At 26.8% G+C, this 23531-nt stretch overlaps 2 protein-coding genes across 2 annotated transcripts in view; both read left to right on the top strand.

Moving 5' to 3' along the window:
- The window catches only part of LOC100203299 (protein AATF), a 42976-nt gene extending 37343 nt beyond the window's left edge, over nucleotides 1-5633 (top strand). The window contains exon 12 of the mRNA XM_065818362.1: nucleotides 5485-5633. Within this exon, the coding sequence (XP_065674434.1) occupies nucleotides 5485-5539 (55 nt within the window). The 3' untranslated portion in view covers nucleotides 5540-5633. The remainder of the gene's footprint in view (nucleotides 1-5484) is intronic.
- Nucleotides 5634-15957: 10324 nt separating this feature from the next.
- LOC100199706 (dual specificity protein phosphatase 6) lies at nucleotides 15958-19553 on the top strand. The gene is made up of 3 exons (XM_065818324.1): nucleotides 15958-16657; nucleotides 17690-18109; nucleotides 18610-19553. Exons 1-3 carry the CDS (start codon nucleotides 16306-16308, stop codon nucleotides 18906-18908), a joined length of 1071 nt encoding a protein of 356 aa, XP_065674396.1. The 5' UTR covers nucleotides 15958-16305; the 3' UTR covers nucleotides 18909-19553.
- The last annotated feature ends 3978 nt before the right edge of the window (nucleotides 19554-23531 follow it).

Consider the following 23531-nt stretch of genomic DNA (forward strand, 5'->3'; position numbering starts at 1 on the left):
AATAATATTTTTTAATCTCTTGTAATCTCTATTTCTTTATTTTTTATACTCTATTCTGTTTTGTTTATTTTGTGTTAAAGTTGTGATTAGTTTTTATTAAAATAAAGGATTTATTTTAAGTTGAATAAAATAGTATTTTAAATTAGATTCTTTCTTTTTTACTATGTTAATTTTATTTATGTTATACAACAACCCTCAGAATTAGAAAAAATGAGGTCGGCAATAAATTGCCCACCTCAAACTGGTAGAGATCGGCGAAAAAAATTTGACACTAAGAGCTTACCATAAAATATAGAAATGAAAAAAAAACCTCAAACACTTTGAGATTGGCAGTTAGGTCAGCAATGCCAAATGCGGACCCAAAATTTGAGGGCTGTATACAAAAAGTTAAAAAATACATTTATTACAGTGGGTGTCCAAGTTGTTAGGGACGCTTTAATTTTTTTACTAATTTTAAACTTTAAACTACTTTAATAAAAAAATACATATCTTGTAGTTGTTTTTTATTGTTTTTATCATTAGAGGACAAATAAAAACAACATAATTACTTCTTCATAGCTTTTTTTTTTTTTTTTAAAAGAAAAGTTTAAAAATAAGAATTTAGGTAATAATTTGATATTTTGTAATGACACCCTTACTACAATAACGGCTTTCTTTCTATGCAGACATTTGCTGGAGACTGGGGCTGTTATGCCACTCTCTAATAAGGGTTTCTATCAATTGGTACTTGATCTCTTTAGCGATTTTCTGTTTGCAAACTCCCATAGATTTTCTATCGGGAAGTCATATGGATTTCCCAGCCAGGGCAAAATTTCTTGCACTTTTCTTTCAGCTAGGAATGCTGTAACATTCTTAGCTCTATGGTATGGTGCAGAGTCATGCATGAATATATACTCTTCAATACTGGGAAGCTATTTTTGGTCCTGGGGCAGTAGGAGGTTGTTTTCTATTACTTGCTTGTTCTGGTCCTGTCTCATAGTCCCTTCCACAATGTTGAGGGAACCCATACCCATAGCTGAGATCTCAGACCACACCATTACACTCGCAAAGGTATTTAACCATTTCCTGGGCGTCATTAGACAAATGAGCTATTCTCCAACAAAATTTGAAATGTTGACTATTCCAAGAAGCCGACCTGTAAAAATTACAAAGATGTTTTAAATTATAAAGCTATAATTTTTCAGGGTTCTTACAATATTTTAAGTCATATTTACTCTATTTCAGTCTTCAACAACCATATTCAGGTGTTTTCTAGCCCATTCCATTCGCTTTTTTTGTTGTGGTTGCAGTTAAACGTGGTTTTTAATTGAACGACGACCTATTAAATTCTTTTCAGCCAAATGTTTTTAAAGTGCCTTTTTGGAGACGTTGGTTCTTTCATTATTTATCATTGTAACTTTTTTTAACAGATGTTCCTGATTTTAAGGTCACAACATAGAGTAATTATCCTTTTTCTGCCACTTTTTTTAATTTTGCGATTTTCTTTTGGTTATTAATTAACTTAATTGTGAATATTTTTTTTAAATAAATGTATAAATAAATTATAAAAATTTTAAATTTTATTTGAAGCAGCGTATACAAAAAATGTTGAAACATTCAACCTGGTTTCAATGGGATGATGAAAACTTCTTACCGGCGTAAAATGCTAATGGCGTTATGATTTTTGTCAAGGTTATAAAATATTTTCAAAAATTAGCGGCGATAAATTTTCTGTTGAAGATCCAATGATATGAATATTTATTTTTTTAGAAACCTGTGGTTTAGAATGTTTTTGAATCTTTAACTTAAAAACACTTTGTTTTTGACAACCTTTTATGTCTTGAGAGTGTTGTTGATCCGGACAATAGATTTAAAAAAATAAAGTCAGGTAGTAGATATTTACAAGTCAGTAGATATTTACAAGAGTCAGTAGATATTTACAAAATTTGATGCGGAAAAGTTTTATAAATTTGAATTAAAAAACATTTTACGGCTCTAAATTTACGGTTGTAAAAATTCCCAGAGTATAATTTCCGCCGGTAACATTTTACGCGAGGTAGTGTTTATACCGGTTATTGCATCCATTTAAAACAACCACGACAGTCATTTAAAACTTCGTGACAATCAATTAAAACAATCGTGGTTTTAAAACATTTATCGCATGCGCAATCTCATTTTAAATTATTCAAAAAAAGGTTTTTATATATTTGTTTATTTAATATTATATAAGTTTATTTTTATGAATATTGTTTAAATTTTGAACTATTGTTTAAAATTTACTTTAATTTAATGGAATTTATTTTAATTTTAAATGGATGTCATATTTGATTTAAATGGATGCAAAACCCGGAATATGTATACGCCTTACTTAAAAAATACACTGAAAGGCTTGATGTTGAGAGTGTATTCTATAAAAAAAAGAATAGGGGAATGGTGTCACAGCAAATATACGAGCGACGAGATATTAAAGAAAAAGAAGTAAAATTGTCCAAGTGGAAATTCGATCCACGGTCTTTCCGAGTATGAAGAGAACGCCTTTTCCAAATCAGCTAAAAGCGCAGTTACTGACTCAGACATAATAAATATTATTATATAATAAAAAGGTGTTGCTCATCATGCATGTTTTAAATGAACGTTATGGCTGTTTTAGAAATAAGATAAGGTCATGTAAAAAGTATCTACTTGAACGGCATGGAAGAGTTGAAGCTTAATAAATATGTATACATGCGTGTACGCCATACCGAGTTTTCATCCATTTAAAACAAATGTGGCATCTATTTAAACTTAATATAAATTCGATTAAATTAATATAAAATTAATAAAAATGAATTTATATAATATTAAGTAAATAAATATATAAACAAAACCTTTTTTTTGAATAATATAGAATGTTGAGATACGCATGCGTCAAATGTTTTAATTGAACATCACGATTGTTTTAATTGATTGTCACGATGTTTTAAATAAATATCATGTTTGTTTTAAATGGATGCAAAACCCGGTAGTTGAATATACAAATTGAAGTAAAAAATTATTTTCATAAAATGGAACAATATTGGCGCTTTAAAAATGTAAGACGTAATCGGGATGGGTTAAATATTTCTTGCAACTTGTAAAGACAATCCAGTGGAAAAGATCAAACGAGAGAGCAATATCATTTGAATGTTTCATTAAAAGATTGAATAAGCTTTATTGACGTCATTCTATAGCAATAATTTATTTAATGACGTTATTAACTTCCATCAAAACGTGGTTTATAATTGGTTTTACTTTTTTATTAATATCTTAATGACATTAAAACTCCATAGTATTTATTTGATTTAATATTAAAATTTGTTTTTCTGTTGTTTATTTTATTTAAATCTAATTGAGTTAATATTTATCTTGAATTGAGCAATTGTTTATTTTTATTTGTTTTTGTATAAGCGAGTATTAATCTCACTTTTTTTGTAGATAAATTTTTTCAATAATATTTTAATCATATGGCTTTAAATATTATATTAAAATTATATTTAAAAAGTATTTTGAACTAAATAAAAAATATTATTCACTCTAATAAAAATTGCTTGTAAAAATAAAGTTGATTTTTGCTGCCAAAGTTTAATCTTCAAGAATGCGAATTAGACAGTTATTTATAACTAATGACGTGCTTTAAATTTTTAATTTGGGTTGATGTGAGCGCCTAAAATTTATTATGCTGTTTTGTTAATTTTTTTTGTTTTTTTTTGTTATAAGAATACTTGTCACTTTCCGATGATAGAAGGCAATCCGGTTCTAATTGATTTTAACGTAAATACTCAAGCTATTAATAATAATATGAGTTACCAATATAAGGAAGATTTTTTATAAAAATTTTTTTTTGGTGCCCTTAGTAAACACTTAAGCATTGTTTAGTTGTTGTAATGTCTAGGACGTATAGTTTTTATGCTTTATTCAAAGCTAACAGAAAAGCTTCACGGTTTTTAATTTTGCATAATTTTATTCCCCAATAATATTTTTATATAAATCTATTTTGTTGCGCATTTTCATAAACTTGTTCTGTTGCGCATTCACATAAATACATTTTGCTGTGTTTTCATATAAAAAATTTTTATTGTGCATTTATAGATTTATTTTGTTTTGCATATAAATTTTTTTTAAACCTTAAAAAAAAAAGTGAATAACACTCAATGTTTTTCATAATATATGGATATATAATAAATATTTTATATAATTTAAAAATATTTAATAACATTATAGATTCTTTTTATAAATAAAACAATTTTATGCAAGAAAATTTTGTCAAACGTGCAAATACATAAAATGTATCTTGCTTAAAATAATAAAAGCTAACAAAATCAGACTCAACATTAAAATAATTTAAAAGTCATAATTTAAAAGAACTTTGTTTGGATAATACTTTTCATCTTTTTTAATTTTATGATTTGTGTGCAATTGGAGATTACTTGGATTTTCAAATTATTTTATAAACTTTTTGTCAATATAAAATGTCTTTTAAAAACTGCATCGACGAACTGCACGTTTTTTTAGTTGGATTACAAAGAGATGTCAGAGGTTTGCTCGTCATGAATGATTTCGTTCTCTATACATTTTGTTTGATTGAATGAATTGTTTTTAATTGTGATTAAATTTTGATTAAATTCATCGTCTTTAATATGCTTTTAAAATGACCTTTTAAATTGAGAGTATAGTTGCATCACCACTTTTTACATATCGACCTTGATAGTTGCATCGTCATTTTTTACATTTTGACCTTAATAGTTGCATCATTACTTTTTACATTTCGACCTTAATAGTTAATCATCATATTTTACATTTCGACCCTAATAGTTGCGTCATCGCTTTTAAAGATTAAACTGAAATAAAATAATCTTTTTAATTTTTTTCAATTGAAATTTTTCTTTTGATCTTTATGACTTTGGATTTTGGAAAGTAATGAAAAATTAATAAATTTAAAGGTATTTTAAGTATTCCGTCAAACTTTTCCAAAAATCTTTTTAGTTGCGATTTGGTTGCGCGTTATATTTACCGATATGAATAACATAAAAATACAGTATAATTCGACTGAATAGAATATTCAGTGCGTTTACTAATGTGTAGTAATGCCAAGCTCCATATCTAATCGAAAACCTTTTTTTTTAAATAAAGAAATTGTATTTTTCTGTTAAATGTTAGCAAACCGAACATAAAGCATTCCTACTTTTTGTGTTTACTGATAAAAATTTATTTTGCATTTTTGTCGATTGCTAAATGCTGAAGAGTGACATCTAACTTGAATATACTATTATTTTTAAAAATTAGATGCATCTTTGAATATTTGTTAAATTTTTTTTAAATCATCCTCCTAACAGAAACCTCTGAGTTGTCCCTTCAATGTAATTTCACATTTCAATTCACATTCAATTTGTTTTGCAAGTATTATTGTTTCAAATAGTAACGGTTAAATAAATTAAATTAAATTTTAAAAAATAACTTCTCTAATAATAAATACTTTTTTTCTTTTAGAAACGATCTTTTTTCTTCGTTGTTTGGTCAGACAAATGGTCTTGTTACGCGATAGTCAGGTGGTAACGCGAAGTGTTAAAATAACGTGCCGTATATTTTATATGTAAAACGCTTTTTTGAGATAAAAATACGTTTATACTGGTGCAAAATTTTTTTTCATATTTGAGAAAAAGTTTGAAATCGGTGGTTTTGTACTTATAAGAAAACGGATAAAGTTTTATAATTTTATTTATATTGTCCCATATAAATATTTTTCTTAAAAGTTATTCTGTTAATAGTTTTTAAGAAGTAGAAACTAGACTTTCACTTTTTATTACAACTAAAAAATTTTTGACAGCTCTTAATACCAGAGATTTCTCGAGGCGTCTCGAGACCTACATCTCTACTTAATACTTCTTCTGAATACTTATTTTCTCCAATATAGTCATTTAGCATGCAACGTCGTGTTGAAAGTTTTGTATTACTGTGATATAATAAAACGAATATATAATTGTGCGTTTTTGAGTGCTCAATATTATCAAATAATAGAGCAGCAAATTTATTTAAGGTATTTTAATAAGTAAAAACAATTTTCCAATAAATTTTCACATTTTATGCTGTCAACAATCATAATTTTATTCCAAATCAAAACCATATTACCCTTATAATGGAAACAATTAAACATAGTGAACTGATTGTGTTTTTAATCAACTTTTAGGTATTCTTACTATGCCTTCAAAATTATTTTGTAAAAATTATTTTAAAGGCAGTACCGAAATGTTAAATGTTACCGAATAAAAGTAATTCAGAAGTAAACCTTATCAAAAGGTTTATTTTAAAACACTGAGTCCTTTCCAAAATAAAAATACCACCAACCAAATAATAAACAGCAAATATTTCTCCTGATTTCTCTAATACACTATAATATATATCTAGTATGCTATAATACACTATCTCAAGGATGCTGCAACACACTATCTCATGCCTGCTACAATACACTCAAATAATTTTTTTCAAGCTATTTTGAGCTGTTAAAGAGTTTTAATAGGGTAGCTGGATTAGAAATTATTGACAAACTACTTACAGATCACTTTTGGCAAATTATTGAGTCACTTGATAGCATTTTACTTTTAAAATAGATAAAGCTACTCTGTTTGAAAATTTAACTTTGAACTCTTTGTAAGCATACGTTTTTTTCTATTTGCTAATTGAAAAAGTATTGAGGGTACTATTTTTCTTCAACAAGATGGTTTTCTGCAAACTACTTGAGTACACTCAAAATGATGCAATAATAAAGCAACTCTGACTTATACACACATATACAAAGTTACTCAAATTTGAAAACGAAATTCCGTAACTTTTCCACGCTGACATAATTTTGGAACTTTATAGCAATTAGTTTTTGGTCTGAATGTTTTTTAATGACTAAACAATTGAGCGCATGACAAGCACTGGATATTTTACACTAGTAATTTACATGAACATAAAAATTTTGAAGAGAATGGAAAGATTATAAAATTTCATTCTTAAACTTGAGTGGTTACCTTATTTTTGTATGTATGTGTAAAGTTCAGAGATATTTCATTATAACATTATTTTTAGAGTACTCAAGTACTTTGCAATAAATCATATCTTTTTGAAGAAAATTGGTACCCTCAAAACCATTTCTATTTGCCAATAGTATAGAAGACCCATATAATTTCTAATAAATGGAACAAAATAGATTTTTTGCTACACCAGGACTTCCTTGTTACATATAATATAAAATGTCTTACATGCAGTGCAAACTAACCTTATAGTACTAAAAATTGAAGCTTCCTTTATAACTTGCAATTTGCAGCAGCTGAAAGCAGCCTAGATACGTTCATTCTTGTTTGTTTAATGGTACTTTTATACTCACATTAATATACTATTCGTTGAGACAAGTATTGTTAATGGGTTCCCAAATGTCATCACAGTATCTACCATCTTCAAAAGTTATTTTTTTCTCATTATCTAACAAAGAAACCAACTTTAAATTTCTTGGTTCTCAATTTTCAAAACATTGTCTATATATTGTGGAAACTTGTGTCTCATATTTTCCTCATAAAAATAGATTTTTTTTTTTTTTAATTTTAAAACAATTTTTGATTTTTTTTTTTTTGCGACAAGTTTTTCTTTATATTAATTTAAAAATGTTTTTATCCCAATTTTCAAAAATTAAATTAATAACTTAATTATTTCTGTTATTTAATTGTCATAACTTTTGTTTTTTAGTTATGAAAATTAATTTTCATTATTTTTTATTTTTAACTTTTTATTTTACCTTTTTTATCAGTTTTTTAAATATTAAATGAGTTTTTTTTTTATTTAAGCAAACTTAATTTATTCTCAATAATATTAAGGTTTCTTTCTTAATAGTTTTTAATAAGATTTAGTTTACTTTTGATAAGAGACTTTTGAAATATTTCTAGATTGTTTTACATATTTTCAAAATTTTTTTAGATGCATCAAATAACTCAATTATGAAACGATTTTTGATTTAAATTTCTTTTTAAATATTTTGTTTCTTTTTTTAGCATTTTTTATATTTTCTAATTTGGATTTCAGAACTGTTTTATTCATTAAATTTTTTACTGTTTTATTCATTAAATTTCTAAATATTTATTCAAAATCATGAAATCTTTTTTTTGTAAAATTTATGCCGTATTTCGCAGTTTCTTACAGTTTTTCTAGTATTCAAACTTGTTCCTTTATTTGAGACAATACATTTTTAATTAAATATGCTATTAGATTTTATCTAATGTCATTATTTTATTCATATTAGTCGAACTTTTAAATAATGTAATTTTAAGTAATGAAATTGTGTATATGAAACAACAGTAACAATATAGATTAACTTGTTGAAGTTTCGTTTTTTACATTTTTTTTTCTTTGCACGAAAACTCTAAGGATTCAGAAGCTTTATTTGGCCACCCAGTTTTTAAAATATGGCAATATATTTAAATAATTCTTTTTAGATTACATGACGAATAGTTAAACAAAAACAAAACCAATAAAAACTAATGACAGTTTTTCCAACAGAATTTATGTTTCTAAGCATTTGATTTTAAAAACCAGCATTTAGTTTGTGTTAAGCCAATTTTATGCCATTGATAAACTTTGTATTACTTATTACCGATAACTGTTTTTTTGTATTTTATGTATTTTATTTTTATGTATTTTAACAGCTGTTTTTAAAAGAGAGAGTTTTGCGAAGCTTTATAGGTTATCAAAAAATAATAATCAATGAGTTATTATCTAAGCATGCAATTTAAATAATTAATAGAACTTGCATAACACGGTTTGACAACATATTGTTTATAGCAATTAGGGGAAGTTCATGTACCTTGGGCCGGATTTTTTCAATGACCCAAATCAAGGCTCTGGGGTTGTCTAAAAATGGTGAAACTGATCACATCTTTATACTAATTAGTTTGTATTAATATAGGTATAATGAATTAAAATATAAAAGTACGTCACGTAGAAGGGTTTAAAAATTAGTGGCCCAAGGTACAAAAGGCTTTTTTTTAATTGTTCACAAGACCACCAGCTATTGTACCTAGGGCCGCTCTCTATAATCAATAGACTACAAAGATAGTCACTTAAATTTTATTAAAAATTTGTTTAATCTAGCATTGTTTTCAAAAATTTATCTTGTGTTATATTGAGTCTTAAAATTTTCGACATTTAAAAATGTTTAATGTTGCTGCTTCCATTCAAATCAAAGATTTTTAAACAAGTTTTCTTTTTTTTCCAATTTTTGTTGCACATTGAAGTGCAATAGCGTTGCTTTCTGGAGTGTCAGTGAAAAATTCGACATTTACCTGCTTTTCTACCTCCTCTTTTAGATACACAAGGTTTTGCTTTCCGAAAAGGAAAGACCTGTTCTGGCATTATACATGAAACAGATTTTGATAGAGAAAAGTCTATTTCAATTGCAGACGAATAGCTGCCTTGTACAGGAATATAATCATTTTGTGAATTTGTAAAATATTGATGAATCTTTGACTAACTCTTTTTTTTTGTCAGAAATAAAATTATTTGGAGAATTTAATGCTGGATCTTGTCTTTCGGTTACACTTGAACTCAAATATTCATCATCAGTAAATATGTTTTGATTACCTGGCCATACACCAGACACACAAAAACCTGCTGGAGTGTTTAAAGGAGTAAAAGCCAAAGGATAACATTTGCCAATGTTTTCTGCAATGTCATATATGGTGATTAACTTTCCTAGATTTGACAGCATCCAATCACAACAAGCTGTGCTGTAGTATTTCTTTGAAGGTCCGAAAACACCTCTGTCTAATGGCTGAAGCTTATGGCTGGTATGTGGAGGAAAAGTAAGCATTATTATACTATTTTCTTTAGCAAAAGTAATCGCTTCAATACTGGTATGACTTTCATGGTTATTCAATAGTAGCAATACTGCCTGATCTACAGAACATTTGATATGGTAAATAAAATATTTCAAAAACTCTAAAAAATTTTCAGCATTTGACCATTTACTTATATGTGCTGTTCCCTTAGTTCCTGAAGGTCCTCCTTTCAGCATATGATTTTTGAAGTTCACTCTTGGAAAAATCATCATATGGGATATGGAATTTTCGATTGCATTCACATAGCTAATAGTTATATTAGTTCCTCGTTCACCAGAAGTTAAGCTCACAATCTATTTTTTGCCTTTCGGGGCTACAACCTTAACAGGTGTGTGCACATTTGTAATACCTGTTTTATCCACATTAAAGATGTATTCAGCCAAAAACATATATTTTGAGAAGACTTCAAGATATTTTGAAAAAAAAAAAGAAACATTTGCTTTGTTGAAACTGGTGGCTCTTGCTAAACTTGTGGCTTGCGGCTTTCTTAGTGAAAGAAATTTATAATTTCTTTTCATAAAATCAGAATACCATTGCTCACCGGCTTTACTATTTTTATCCCAAGAGGTTGCATATTTTTTAGCATTGGCTTTTGCATACTCAAAAGCAAGTTTTTTAAGTTGTGGCTTTGACAGTCCATAATTCATATTGCTTGCAATGACAAGGTACTCAACTAAGGCTTTTTCTTTATCTTTAGAGAATACATTCCAAACAGCACATCGGTTAAAATATTGATATTTTGGTTCAGTATTTTTAGAACTATTCCTCTGACAAAAGTTTATATATCTTTAGAGTGTTGTTCTACTGATACTAAAATGTCGTGTTGCAGTCCTTTTTTCCATTATTATTCCTAGGCATCTAAAAAAATAGTTTAAAAAAATCTCAAAAATTTTTAAAGTTAAATATAAACAAATTACACATTTTTTAAATGTGTAAAGGTAAATTTATTAAATCCAAGTTATTATCAAAATAAACAAAATTTATTTTGATCAAAATACCTGTATGCCTACGAATTTAAAAAGTAAATATGCAATATTAAAATAATAACAAAAAAAAATACTTCTTTACTACTACTACTACAACTACTACAAAAATAAAAATAAAAACAACTATTACTACTACTACAACTACTACTAAAATATAATAAAAATCACAGAGATTTAGTATAAATATATCAAAAGCAAAAACATTCAAAGTAACAAAAGGTGTGTAACAAACTTTACAACTCTCATAATTAAAATATAAATATCACATTGATATACATCACTGTAAAGTATCTAAAAAAAAGTAGATGATTATACAAACATTAATTACACAATTTGATTGAAACACGTATATCAATAACAAAATTGACTAGTAATTCTGAGCAAAATTAACAAACTCTACGCGTTAAATGGTGTTGCCAAAACAGCCGCAAAAAAAAAAATGCTCTTCGCCAATCGGAATTTAGCAATCTACCTCGTGATCAAACAAATTCTTTATCAGAGAAACAAACAAATGGCCCTAGGTACAAGGCTTGATAGCCTCATGCAAAACGTTATCTATTAAGAAATCCTCATTGAGAGTAAACTTATCGAACATCGCATTTAGTACTTAAGTAAGAAACAATATTATCTACTAGAACCTATAGAAAAGCATTTCCTCTTGTAAAACAATATAAGATAAAAGTAGCCAAACTTTACTTACTAGACCATCAAAAAGCGTTTTCTAATTATAACTTGCCGTGGCAGCGCTCTCTGAGTATCAAAATAGGATTAAAAAATAACTTTTATTTAAACTAATCCCCTGACTGAGAAGCATAACTTAGAACTTTTTAGATTTTAGATAAAGTGGGGTGCCCTAGGTACACGGAGCCCCTAGGTACACGAACTACTATTGATTGTTCAAAGCAATTACTTTTCAAGAGTATTACCAGGTAGTTCTTCCTTACCAAGCAATTAATTATCATTGTCTGTATAAGAAGCTAAAAGCAATTTTAAACAAAAAATTGTAAACACATTTTATTATTCCCTTTTCCATTACCATATCAACTCGCCCAATAAATTTTAAAAAGCGTTCTATCATTTAAACCATTTGCTTAAAAAAACAAAAGCTTAAAATACTTACTAACTAAACGTATATAACATTTTATGCTTTATGTTTAAATGTATACTTAAACAAAAATTTGTCTCCTTGTGTATTACAAAATCTTTGTATAATAAAATTTAAAAAGCAATTTTGTGCAATGATAAATATTATAATACTCCTTTTTTCAAAATAATTGTAATCAATTTTGCATTTCTTGCCGTGGTTCGTATCTCTGGAACAAAATAATTATACCAAATATTGGTTTTCCTATTAATATGACTTATAGTTCCTTCAAAAAAAAGTTAAAATTTTTTTTTTTCTAGAAAACATCTTTATTTATTTCTAACGACTGTATCTCTTTGATTTTAGTTTAAACTTGTTAACATATTTGACTCTAATGTATATCACTACAAATGATCTTCTAGAAAACCTTCCAGCCCCATTTTTATGCTTTGGTACTTTTATGCTAGTGGTAGTTTTTAGTAACTTATTATAATAAAAATTTTTTTTGTCTTTAAATTATTATTTTTTTAGTTTAATTTTTTAGATTTTTAAAATTTAATATGTTTTACAAGAGATTAATTTTCAATTTCGTTAAAGCTTTTGTTTTCCAATATTCACAGTATATTTATCACAGTATATTTAATTTATTTTTATAGTATATTTATTAATCTATTTATACGTATTGGAAGTAGAACTATTAAACTTAAATAATAAAAAAATTAGTTTGAGTGTAGATAGTCAGATTGACACACGCATTAAATCAATTTCTTTACGTTTGTTGCTGCCATTTCCAATAAGAATTACATTTAAAAAATATTTTGGTTTACGAGCAACTCTTATGCTACCGTATATCAAAAATGATACCCAACAAACATACTATAGCGGAATTTCAGTGGACCTATATAGGCATGTAGCTTTTCCCATCGGTTACTTAGTAGATCATTAGTGGCAGCCGCCAAAACGGGCTTGCCGATAATTAACCACAATTAAAATGTCGGAAAATTATCGACTTACCATTTATAGCGGCTGCCACTAGTGGTCCACAAAGTAACCGATGAGCAAAACTCCAATAAACCGCTAAAAAAAAGGCTTATATAGATCCACAATAAATACACTAAAATAATGTTTGCTGGGTAGTGTTTAGTGTTTTGTTCAAAATATCCTTGTTTTAGCTAAGGTAAGATTTTATAAAAATTATGCCGACGAAAAAGTTAGAGCTTAAATAGAATTTCCTTTCATAAAAAATTAATAACGAACTTCAAACTAAATGAGTTTAAAAGTAAGATTTAACGGGGTTTTCCACCTTTAGCTTACAAAAAAAGGTATGACAACTAAAAATGGAAAGAGTGCATTTTAGTTAAGAAACTTCATACTTTGTGCAACAAAAAAACCGAAGCAATTTTTTTTTTGAATTTTTTTTATAACTTTGCTTTTATTGAGTACCAAGTTGACATGTTTTTGAAGAACTTCTTTTGTCTTGGTCTTGATTTTAAAGCTTGGATTTTGGTGTTGGTCTTGAAAACCTGGAGTATTGGTCTTGGTTTCGGACCTTTACTGTCTCTTAAAAATATCAATGTGATTAATGGATTTGTAATTAATTATAAATTGTTTATCCCCGCAACTTTACGCTCTTAAAAAATTTGTTTCTAGAAAGACGTGCACTCTATTTCTTTACGCAAACTTGTCTTTGTTAGATCGCTAAAACACAAGTTATGAAATCAAGCGATTCATAGCTGTCCGTTTAACTATACATAAAACACATAAATAGAATACGTAAACTTTACTCAACTTTTTTTTTTAACTATAATATGTGGCTACTGGCCTAGCGTGCCTGATATAAGTGTACTATTCTTAGTTTCACAGTGTAATGGTCTTGCGCCATTTTTTATTAGTTCAGTTTGTTTTTAGCAATACAAATAATCTTTTCATTTTTCTGTTATTATTAATGATATATTTTGTAGACTGCAATAGTACACTTCATTTTATACGATAACATGTTATCGTATGAAGTGCACTATTGCAGTTATTATAGTTATACAACTGCAATAGTGCAATATGTTATTATAGAGTAATGTGTGCAAATGATAAAATAATATATTGGCTAAAGGCATAATAGTATACACGTGTGAACATTATTGTATTGAACTTCTAAGAACCTATGTCTTGATCTAGGTCTTTTGAAGACTTTCAAAGCGGTCTTGAAGTCTTTAGACTTTAAAAACAAAAACCAAGACTAAGTTTAAAAAGATATTTTTGCAACTGATGTTGTAAAAATATCTTTTTTGAAAATACATAAAAATTATATTGAAAAATCTAGAAGTTAAGGATAGAAAAGTTTCTACGACGTTGCCAAGGAAAAAAGAAATTGCATCATCTACAAAAATTGTACTTGCTTTTGCTTTGAAAGCATATAATTGTAAAAATATATACTTGATAATTCAATAACAAAATTCACAAAATTTTTTTTTTTTTTTTAAAGGGTGTGTCATTATAAAAAATAGTTTTTAAAGCGATACACCACTATGCTAGTTTTTGAGCATCTAATCTCTGAGATATAATAAACAATATTTTGATAATAAGCTTAATATATTTTCCACAGTCAGATTTTAAGCCGATAAAGTTTCTTTTTCAAAGCTAAATTGGATTTTGATGGTATTTCTAAATTAGAGTTTTGATGTTATTTCTATATTTTGAATTTAATTGTATTTTTAGACTTCGAGTATGCGCACAATATATATATATGTATACGCACATATATAATATGTATAAATGTTAGTGTATTCTACAAATAGAGTGCTCAATGTTCTTAAAGAGCAAAGCAATAATAAACTAGAAAAGCATATATGTATACACACACACACACACACACACACACACACACACACACTTATGAAACATTTTGATAACTTTTTGATCATCTTTCTGACAATACAAAAGGCGATTTGGTAATGTAAAAAAAAAAGATAAAAAAGTTTATGTGCATGATAATAAAGCTACGTGTTACCTAGATTTAAAAAAAGTTAGATAAGAGTTTTTTTTTTTACTAAATTACATTATTTGTTATTTATTATAAAACTATATTATTTGTTATAAAACTGCATTAAAATTATTTAAATTATTAGAATAAATAGAACTTTGAAAGTATTATAACCAAATAAAAATTAGACAATTGAAAAACTTTTTGTTTTAAAATGTTTCCAATCTGTTGTTTTTAATTTTATGTTTATCCATGTTTTATGTTTTCCCATTTTAAATATCTTGAAATCCATTAACGTTTACACTTATTGACAATCAATGATAATTGCTTTTGTTTATATTTTTCTTAATGATAAACAATATAGGATAATATGGTATATGTTGATAAATTAGTTCATTGATTTCGCTGGAGAGTTTTTTACTTGCACAGAAAATGAAATCGAATAAAAAATGAATTAACGCAGATACTAAAGAAAATTAATCAAAAGTATGACACCAAAAAAAGTATTACTACAATCTGACAAATATCAAAGGAACTTAACCGAGCGGAAGGAAATTTAAACGCAATCGAAAACAGTTTTTTTTTTTTGACTCACCTAAAGTGCCATTTCTCCGTGATGATATTAGTTGTCTTCGTAATCAACGGAAAACATTCAAAATCTGTTAATAGTTACGTGTAAAATTACTTTTAAAGAAGCAAATCTTAAGACAATACTGGGATGATAGCCATATTAAAAATTGTCGCCACTTCTTCAAATATTTTTTTGTTGTACGAAAAAAAAAGTCAAATATTTATTTCTCTTTTTAAAAATGTAAGTTAGTAAACATGACTTTTTAAATAAGTCATGATATGATCATTAATTCTGCGGCGTTTGGGTCGGAATCTTTATTAAGTCAATCGCATTTGCTAAAAAGCACGATTCCACGCCGCGTTATTGTTCGGGGGAAAATGCAAATTACTAATTTGTATGATGTTACAAAACTACAACGGTGACGCCGTTTTTTGTTTTAATGTAATGAATTACTTTGAATGAAAATTAACACTGCCTTTTCTTGGCTTTATTTTTTTTTTTTACCTTGGTCATTGCTTAATCATAAACATTTCCGTTTATTTTTTCACCTACGTATTAGCAAACAAGATATACGCAATGACATACTGACGCCAAAAATCTGTTGTAAAGAATTTCAAAAGATAAATATAGAAATTATTTCTTAATTGTTTACGAAGTAATGTGATTGGCTAGAAGATAAAATCCTTAGGCTGGTAGCGTAAAAAACATTAAGTCTAAATAAAAGAAGTTAGCGAGTGCAATGTAGTTTATACAAATACTGAAGTGTTAAAATATTTAATGTATATTTTACAAACTTTTGTTATAAGTATTAATATTTAATAAAAATGAAAATCAAATTTGAAACATCTGGCTGGCTGTTTGCACAATATCAACAAAGACTACCTATTCTGTTAATAGATTGCCGTCCATTTTGTGATTACTCTAAAGCACATATCGAAGGTGCTATAAATATTTCTGTACCTTCTCTTATGATTCGACGCCTAAAAAAAGGAAATGTACCTATAAAAAAATTTATAAATTCAGAGTTTGCAAAAACTAAATACGACGAGCGAAGTCGTTATGATAAGGTGGTAATATACGATGAGAGATCTTGTATGAATGATAATTTAGAGAATACCCTTTTAGAATGTCTCTTACAAAAACTTTCGGAGGACAGTCATGTTGTAACGTTAAATGGTAATGAATTCAATTATTTTATTGCGAAAAAAACATTTTTTGTTTGTTGTATTTATTAGTTTAATGTCGTTTTGGTATCTGATTTCTTTAATGTTTAAGAAAAAAGGAATAGTTAATAAATATTAAATATTTTTACTAGATAAACATATTTAGGAAACATATTTAGGGAAGCATAAATATTATATTATACAAATATAATAACATTGTTTACGTATTAATCTATGCACGATAATATATGTAATAACTAGTTACATATAAGTTTTGTACACTACTTTTAAAAATAGCGGTAAAATTTTTAACTGTTTATATCAGATATTTTTTATAAAGAAACTCAAATTTTTTTATTCTTATACTTCTTTCAAATGTTTATCTTGCAAAATATTATAGTGATCAGATCTTTTTTATACCCATTTCCCCTTCTCCGTTATATTTGAAAAAACGTTGTGAATGAATCTTTCCTTTCCTCGAATATAAACTATCATGTCGTTAAATTTTTATTCTGTTCAAATTATAGATCAATTTTAAAGTCAATTAAGAGGTTTTTTTACATCATATAGTATACTATAAAATTAAATAATAATAAAGGCTAAATTAAAATGTAATAAAGGTTTGCATAAGAAAAAGCACTAATTTTTTATGAGACCTATAACACTAATATGATCTGTGTTCAAAATGTATAATGTACACAAAAATGTCAAATATGTTCAGCGAGTTCAAAAAGCAACAAATCTTTTAAATATTTTATTAAATGATATTTCAATTTAAAAAAATTATGCTTCCCACCAGTAGAATGTTTAATAGTCAACCTCTAAAAATAATAAAATTATAATCTAATATTTGAAACCCAGTTCCATTTTATTACATTTAGGACACATTTAGGAGTTTAATAAGACTATTTAAATTTGTTGTTTTTTAAACCATTCTAATGTATTAAAATACGTAAGACAAACTTAATAAATAAATCAAAACTGTTCCATTTTTTTATTTCAAATTGTTATATTTTTTATTTAATTAGGTTTGTTTTGTTTTTAGGTGGTTTTGCAAGTTTTGAGGAGTTGTTTCCTCATCTTTGCCAATGTGGTGAAGGTGTTGAACTTGGGAATGCTATGTACAGTCTTTCTAACTTAAAAATAGCTAGCATAATGTCATCGCCGGTTATTCATGACTCAAATAGGAATGTTATTGAAATATTTAACGTTAAAGATTTACATTTTAAAACTGAGTCATCTGGACCAATAGAAATATTGCCTCAATTGTTTTTGGGTAACAAAACTGATTCTTCTTGCATTGACTTATTGAGAAAATTCAATATCACTCATATTTTAAACGTGACTCATGATTTACCTAATTTATTTTATGAAAGCAAAGAGTTTGAATATCTGCAAATACCAATACAAGATAATTCAAATGGGAATGTATTAGACATGTTTCCAATTGCATACAAATTTATAGGTATTTTTTATTTTTTTATTTTATTTTTACATATTTGCTTTTCTGTAACTAAATATATAACTTATTCCTAATGTTTTCTATGTACGCAAACATTTGTATATAAATACTTACATAGTGCATAAAATGCTACTGATGATGTTATGCTGGTATAAGGATAGGCACTTCAGTCCATACATCATTTGGGGGTTTTGGATCTCTTATTGCAAAAAAAAAAATATTTATCTCTTCATTTTCTATCAGTGTCTAGATTAAATTGTGCATTTCATAACATATAGTGCATAGATATTAGTGCAGTGCTTGCGGCTCTTAATTTAAAAAACTACAATGTTTTGTTTGAAATGGTTTTTTAATTTCTGAAGTCCAATTAAAATATGTTTTAAATTTATTAGAAATTTTAAAATACAAAATACATGAAATACTATATGTAAATAATTTTTTTTTAAATTGAAATTTATTGTACAATTTTTTCAAATATTTTAAAACTATTTTAATTTTGTTAGAAAACGCTATTGATGCTGGTGGTTGTGTCCTTGTTCATTGTTTGGGAGGAATATCTAGATCAAGTACTATCATCATAGCTTACCTTATGATTAAATATAGATTCTCTCTTAATGAAGCTTATGATCATGTCAAGAGTAAGAAAAGAAACATTGCACCAAACTTTACTTTTATGGGACAGCTGTTAGACTTAGAGCAAAACAAATGTTTGTTTAATGCATATTCTAAAAATATTAGTCCAATACAAAACGTACAGAGTGACATTTCATACTTATCAAACGATCTTGATAATAACTCCTGATGATTTAACCTGTTTGAAATATCGAAATTCTTTTATATACTTTAATTATGCATTAGTCATATGTCACTTAAAAATTAAATATGATTACATTATATATACATATAAGTCATACATGACAACATTTTATATATACATATATTTATATTTATATAAGCCATATATGTTTTTTTTTTTTTTGTATATGTTTTATAATATTTTTGCAATTACAATCATGTAATATATAGTTCATACTTATATGTTTAATATTTATGTACATGTAATGATTGCATTCATGCATTCAATAGCTACATATAAGTAATGCGTCTTTATATTTTCTATGTGCATATTTGAGCTTTTTTCTACACATTTACTAGCTATATGTATTACATTTTTATAAAGTATTCTCTCTAGAAAATTAATTGTTGTATTATAATATTTTGAGATATTTATTGGCTTGCAGTAAACATAAATAATTATAATTTTATGTTAAAGTTATAGTTATTTACATTTACTTGATGGGCATCTTGGATTTTTTTAATTTTTTATATTCCTTTCCGATGTATTTTGTATTCTTATTGATGTCTTTTTCAAGTGCATTTGAAAGTAATATGTATATAGAAAGTTATTTTTTACAACATTGTCGTTGAAAGAAAGAAATTATGAGAATTGTTTTTTTTTATTTCTGTTTCTTAAGTACTTGAATTTAGAAAGGATTGTTCAAATAATTTATCAGAATAGTTAACATTCCTTACTAATTTAAATCTAATATTTGAATCTAGTTGTTTATCAATTCGATCTACTTTTTCTATTCCCTATTTTCAAACCAAAAAAGAAAGTCTAGCAAACTTTTCCCAAAAGAAGATAAAAATTGCCTATGCATTTGGTTTTTGATAAATGAAATATTAGTATTTCAGAGTTATGTAACATAAGTTATCAAATAAATATTACGAAAATGTCAAAAATTAATTTTTGAAATTCTAAAACATACACTTTTTACGTTCGTGTTAGAACTAAAACTTTTTTATTTAAACAACCGTACGATATTATTATATACGATATATTGCTTTATGACACTATTCCCGTCACGAAATTTAGTGGGCCTGTGACCAACGTCAAAATATGTTTTTGATAATAAAAAAATAGGTTCTTGATAATAAAAAATAAGTCAATATTCAAGTATATAAATTGAAAGTTAAACATGCTTACTATGAATTCATACTAGTTTTCGTTGCAACTTTTCAACACAGTCATGCTCTGAATCTGAATTCATTTAGTGCGTCCCCCTCGTTTTGATGGGGTTCTAGAATTTTATATTGTCTTTACTTTAAAATGCAGAAAAACTTTTAAATGAAATTTGAAATTTAACTATTTATTTTGGGTGATACATAAAAATGTTATGTAATTTGGTGGAAATATAACTTACTTTGCTAAAAAAAACTGTTTTTGATTCTGATTACAATATTTAAATAAGATATTTGTCATTTTTTTTCGTTATAATAGGTCCATAAATTACGTCACGCAATTTGTGACAATTTTGGACCCCTTCTCCCCCCTCTCCCCTCCTATCTCTCACACTGGTAACAAACCGTCACATTTTACTGACCCCCCCTCCCTCCTTTTCTAAAATTACGCAACAAATTGTACCCTTCCCCCTCCTCCCGCGCGCGGGGGGGGAGGGGGAGGGATACAAATTATTGTGGTTTTAAATACAATAAAGTTTTTAATTTTCCTAGCTGCTTATTGTTATCTAATTAATGCATTTTAATACATATAAATTTTCATTATTATTATTAAATATTACTTTGAAAGCCATTATTTGTACGCGCGTACAAATAAAAAGCCCACAAAAGTTCTTTTATATATATGAAAAAACAGGTTAATTTTTAATTTTTCGCTTCATCGACATGCTGGCGCAGAGTCGTGGATGATCATAACAACATTATTTGTTAGGCGCGACTAACAAGGATTGAGGGGGTTAAGGATTAAGGAAAATTTTTTGATTTTTTTGAAAATTTGTATATTTTATTTGAAAGTTGTTTAATATGTTTTAACAATTATTTTTAATTATTTAACAATTATTATAACTATATTTATTTATTATTTAATATCTTAAAATTAAATTAATATTTCACACAATAATTATAATAAATGCGTAAATACATAAATTGACTGATATGGCCGTAGTCGTTGGTACATGCATCAACTAACTCAAATAGGTACGGGGAAAGTGGAGTGTACATATACTCTTTTCTGAAATCATATAGATAGATATAAAGTTGCATAAAATAACAGTGGCTAAACGGACAAATAACCTCCGAAGATATATTTAATTTTTGATAAATATATCATTAAATTATACATACATGCATACACACGTGCATACATCTATACATGCATTCATACATCCACACATCCACACATACATGCATACATACAGGCATACATATATACATACATACATACATACATACATACATACATACATACATACATACATACATACATACATACATACATACATACATACATACATACATACATACATACATACATACATACATACATACATACATACATACATACATACATACATACATACATACATACATACATACATACATACGTACATACATACATACATGCATACATACATACATATAATCTTGTCTAATCTTGGTTATGTAACATACTTACTTTTTTTTTCCTTGAAAAATGTTTTTTATTCATAAATTTTTTTTAAATAATTAAGTTTAATATGTATTAATATGGGCGAATGTATGATGTATTTAATAATATATAAAAAACTGGAAATTACGTTTAAACTTAGCATTCATTTTATAACAATAATTAATGCAATTATTATTAAAAGTTCAAAATAATTAACGTAATAGCATACAAATGATATATGTATATATTAGAGTACTATTGTCCTATTTTTTGTAGGAGAGCTCGCCGCTAAAATAATTAAAATTAGGTTTTTCATTGCTTTCTCCTACGGAAAAAAGAGGACAACAGCAACCCTTGTTTATTTATATAGTTTATAATAATTATTGATCTTTTCTAGATTTTCTTATAAACCTATTAGTACAAGTAAAGCGAGTGTGATTTCTACTTTGACAGCACCTGGGTTGTGTTTAAATTAATACACGGGTTTATAGTCTCAGTTCCGTTCCGTTAATTATCACAAAGCCGTTTAGTAAGATAAATATTTCGAACTTAAGTTGGTGATAAACTTGGCTAGGAAAGATATTTAGCGTTAAAAAAGTGGGGCACCATGACACACTTATGGTTTTTGCTTCGTAACAATTTTTTTTTAATACACTTTTTTTTTAGGCGATTAGTTTAATAAATTTATTTGTAGAAAAAATTTATACCTATAAAATAAGTTCTATAAATTACTAAAATATAACAGGTTAAACTTGTGAGACTAGTTAAAGTAAAATTAGAAATTTGTTTCAAGGTACCCCACCCATAGGGTACCATGAAACACGCTATGAGCATCATTAAAAAAGTAAATGAAAAGTATAAAACATAGAGAAAAGGTAGAACCTTTTTTGAAATTTAAAAAAATAATATTTATAACCCAAATAATGCATCCAATGGTCCGAATCACATTTCAGAAGACCAGATAATATATTCTTTTAAATGTCATTCTTAAGAGTCTATAAATAATGGTTTTATATCGACATGGAATCTCCTTGTGTTATATTTACATAAATCTTTTTAAAATTGAGTATAAATATTAAAAGAAATGGTTTTAAGAATTGTTTATGACACAATAGACTATCAAGTTACCCCATACTTGCTAATAGAAAGCAATTGCTTCATTTTTAGTATCAACTTGTTTTTCGAATGATTTTGTTTAATAAAGTAAAAAGCTTATGGACTGTAGTTTACAAAATAATGTTACTTACTGATAGACACATTGAATATGGTATGTTAAAACTCATAAGCTTTAAAAACTAATAAATTACTTTGTCATCAAAAAAACACAAATTTTGACCCCTCGCAGGCGTAATGATGTCAAATGATACAATTTTTTTTTCAAAACATAGCTCTAGTAGTAACTGTTTCACTATATAAAAGTGGTTTTCACAATTTTTAAGATGCCTCCACAATTACAATGCTTCATGGTGTCCCATGTATCATGGTGCCCCACTCTCCCCTACCGTTGATAAATTATCAATATCGCGTAGCAATGCATTCCATAATTTCTTAGCGGTTCAATAAGAAATTGTTAAGTATCGATAAGTATGAAGTTGTATCTCGATAAGTAAGAATATCTTTCTCTTCTTGTTTGCAAGGTCGTGAATACAAATATTTCCTGTCTTCTTTCATTGTTAAGTTTCTCAAAAATTAAATCATTCAAGTCATTTTATGATAAACCTTTTCTAAAACATTTTAATCTCTTTTATAATACGGCAGAAAAAGAGGTATTGCCAATTTAATTAAAAGTCTGATAAATTCATCTACAGGTATATTTTTAGCTAAATTATATAGAAGTGTATTTCTTAATTTCATTATATAACTTTTCTTTTACAAATCAATGTTTCTATTACATTTATTAGTTTTCCTTAGAACGTTGTTCTTATTCAACAAAAATTTAAGATCATTTTTAATTTTTTTTTCCCGAAAAAAAAAAAA

The sequence above is a fragment of the Hydra vulgaris genome, chromosome 14 (genome assembly GCF_038396675.1).
Source record: "Hydra vulgaris chromosome 14, alternate assembly HydraT2T_AEP".
Lineage (NCBI taxonomy): Eukaryota > Metazoa > Cnidaria > Hydrozoa > Anthoathecata > Hydridae > Hydra > Hydra vulgaris.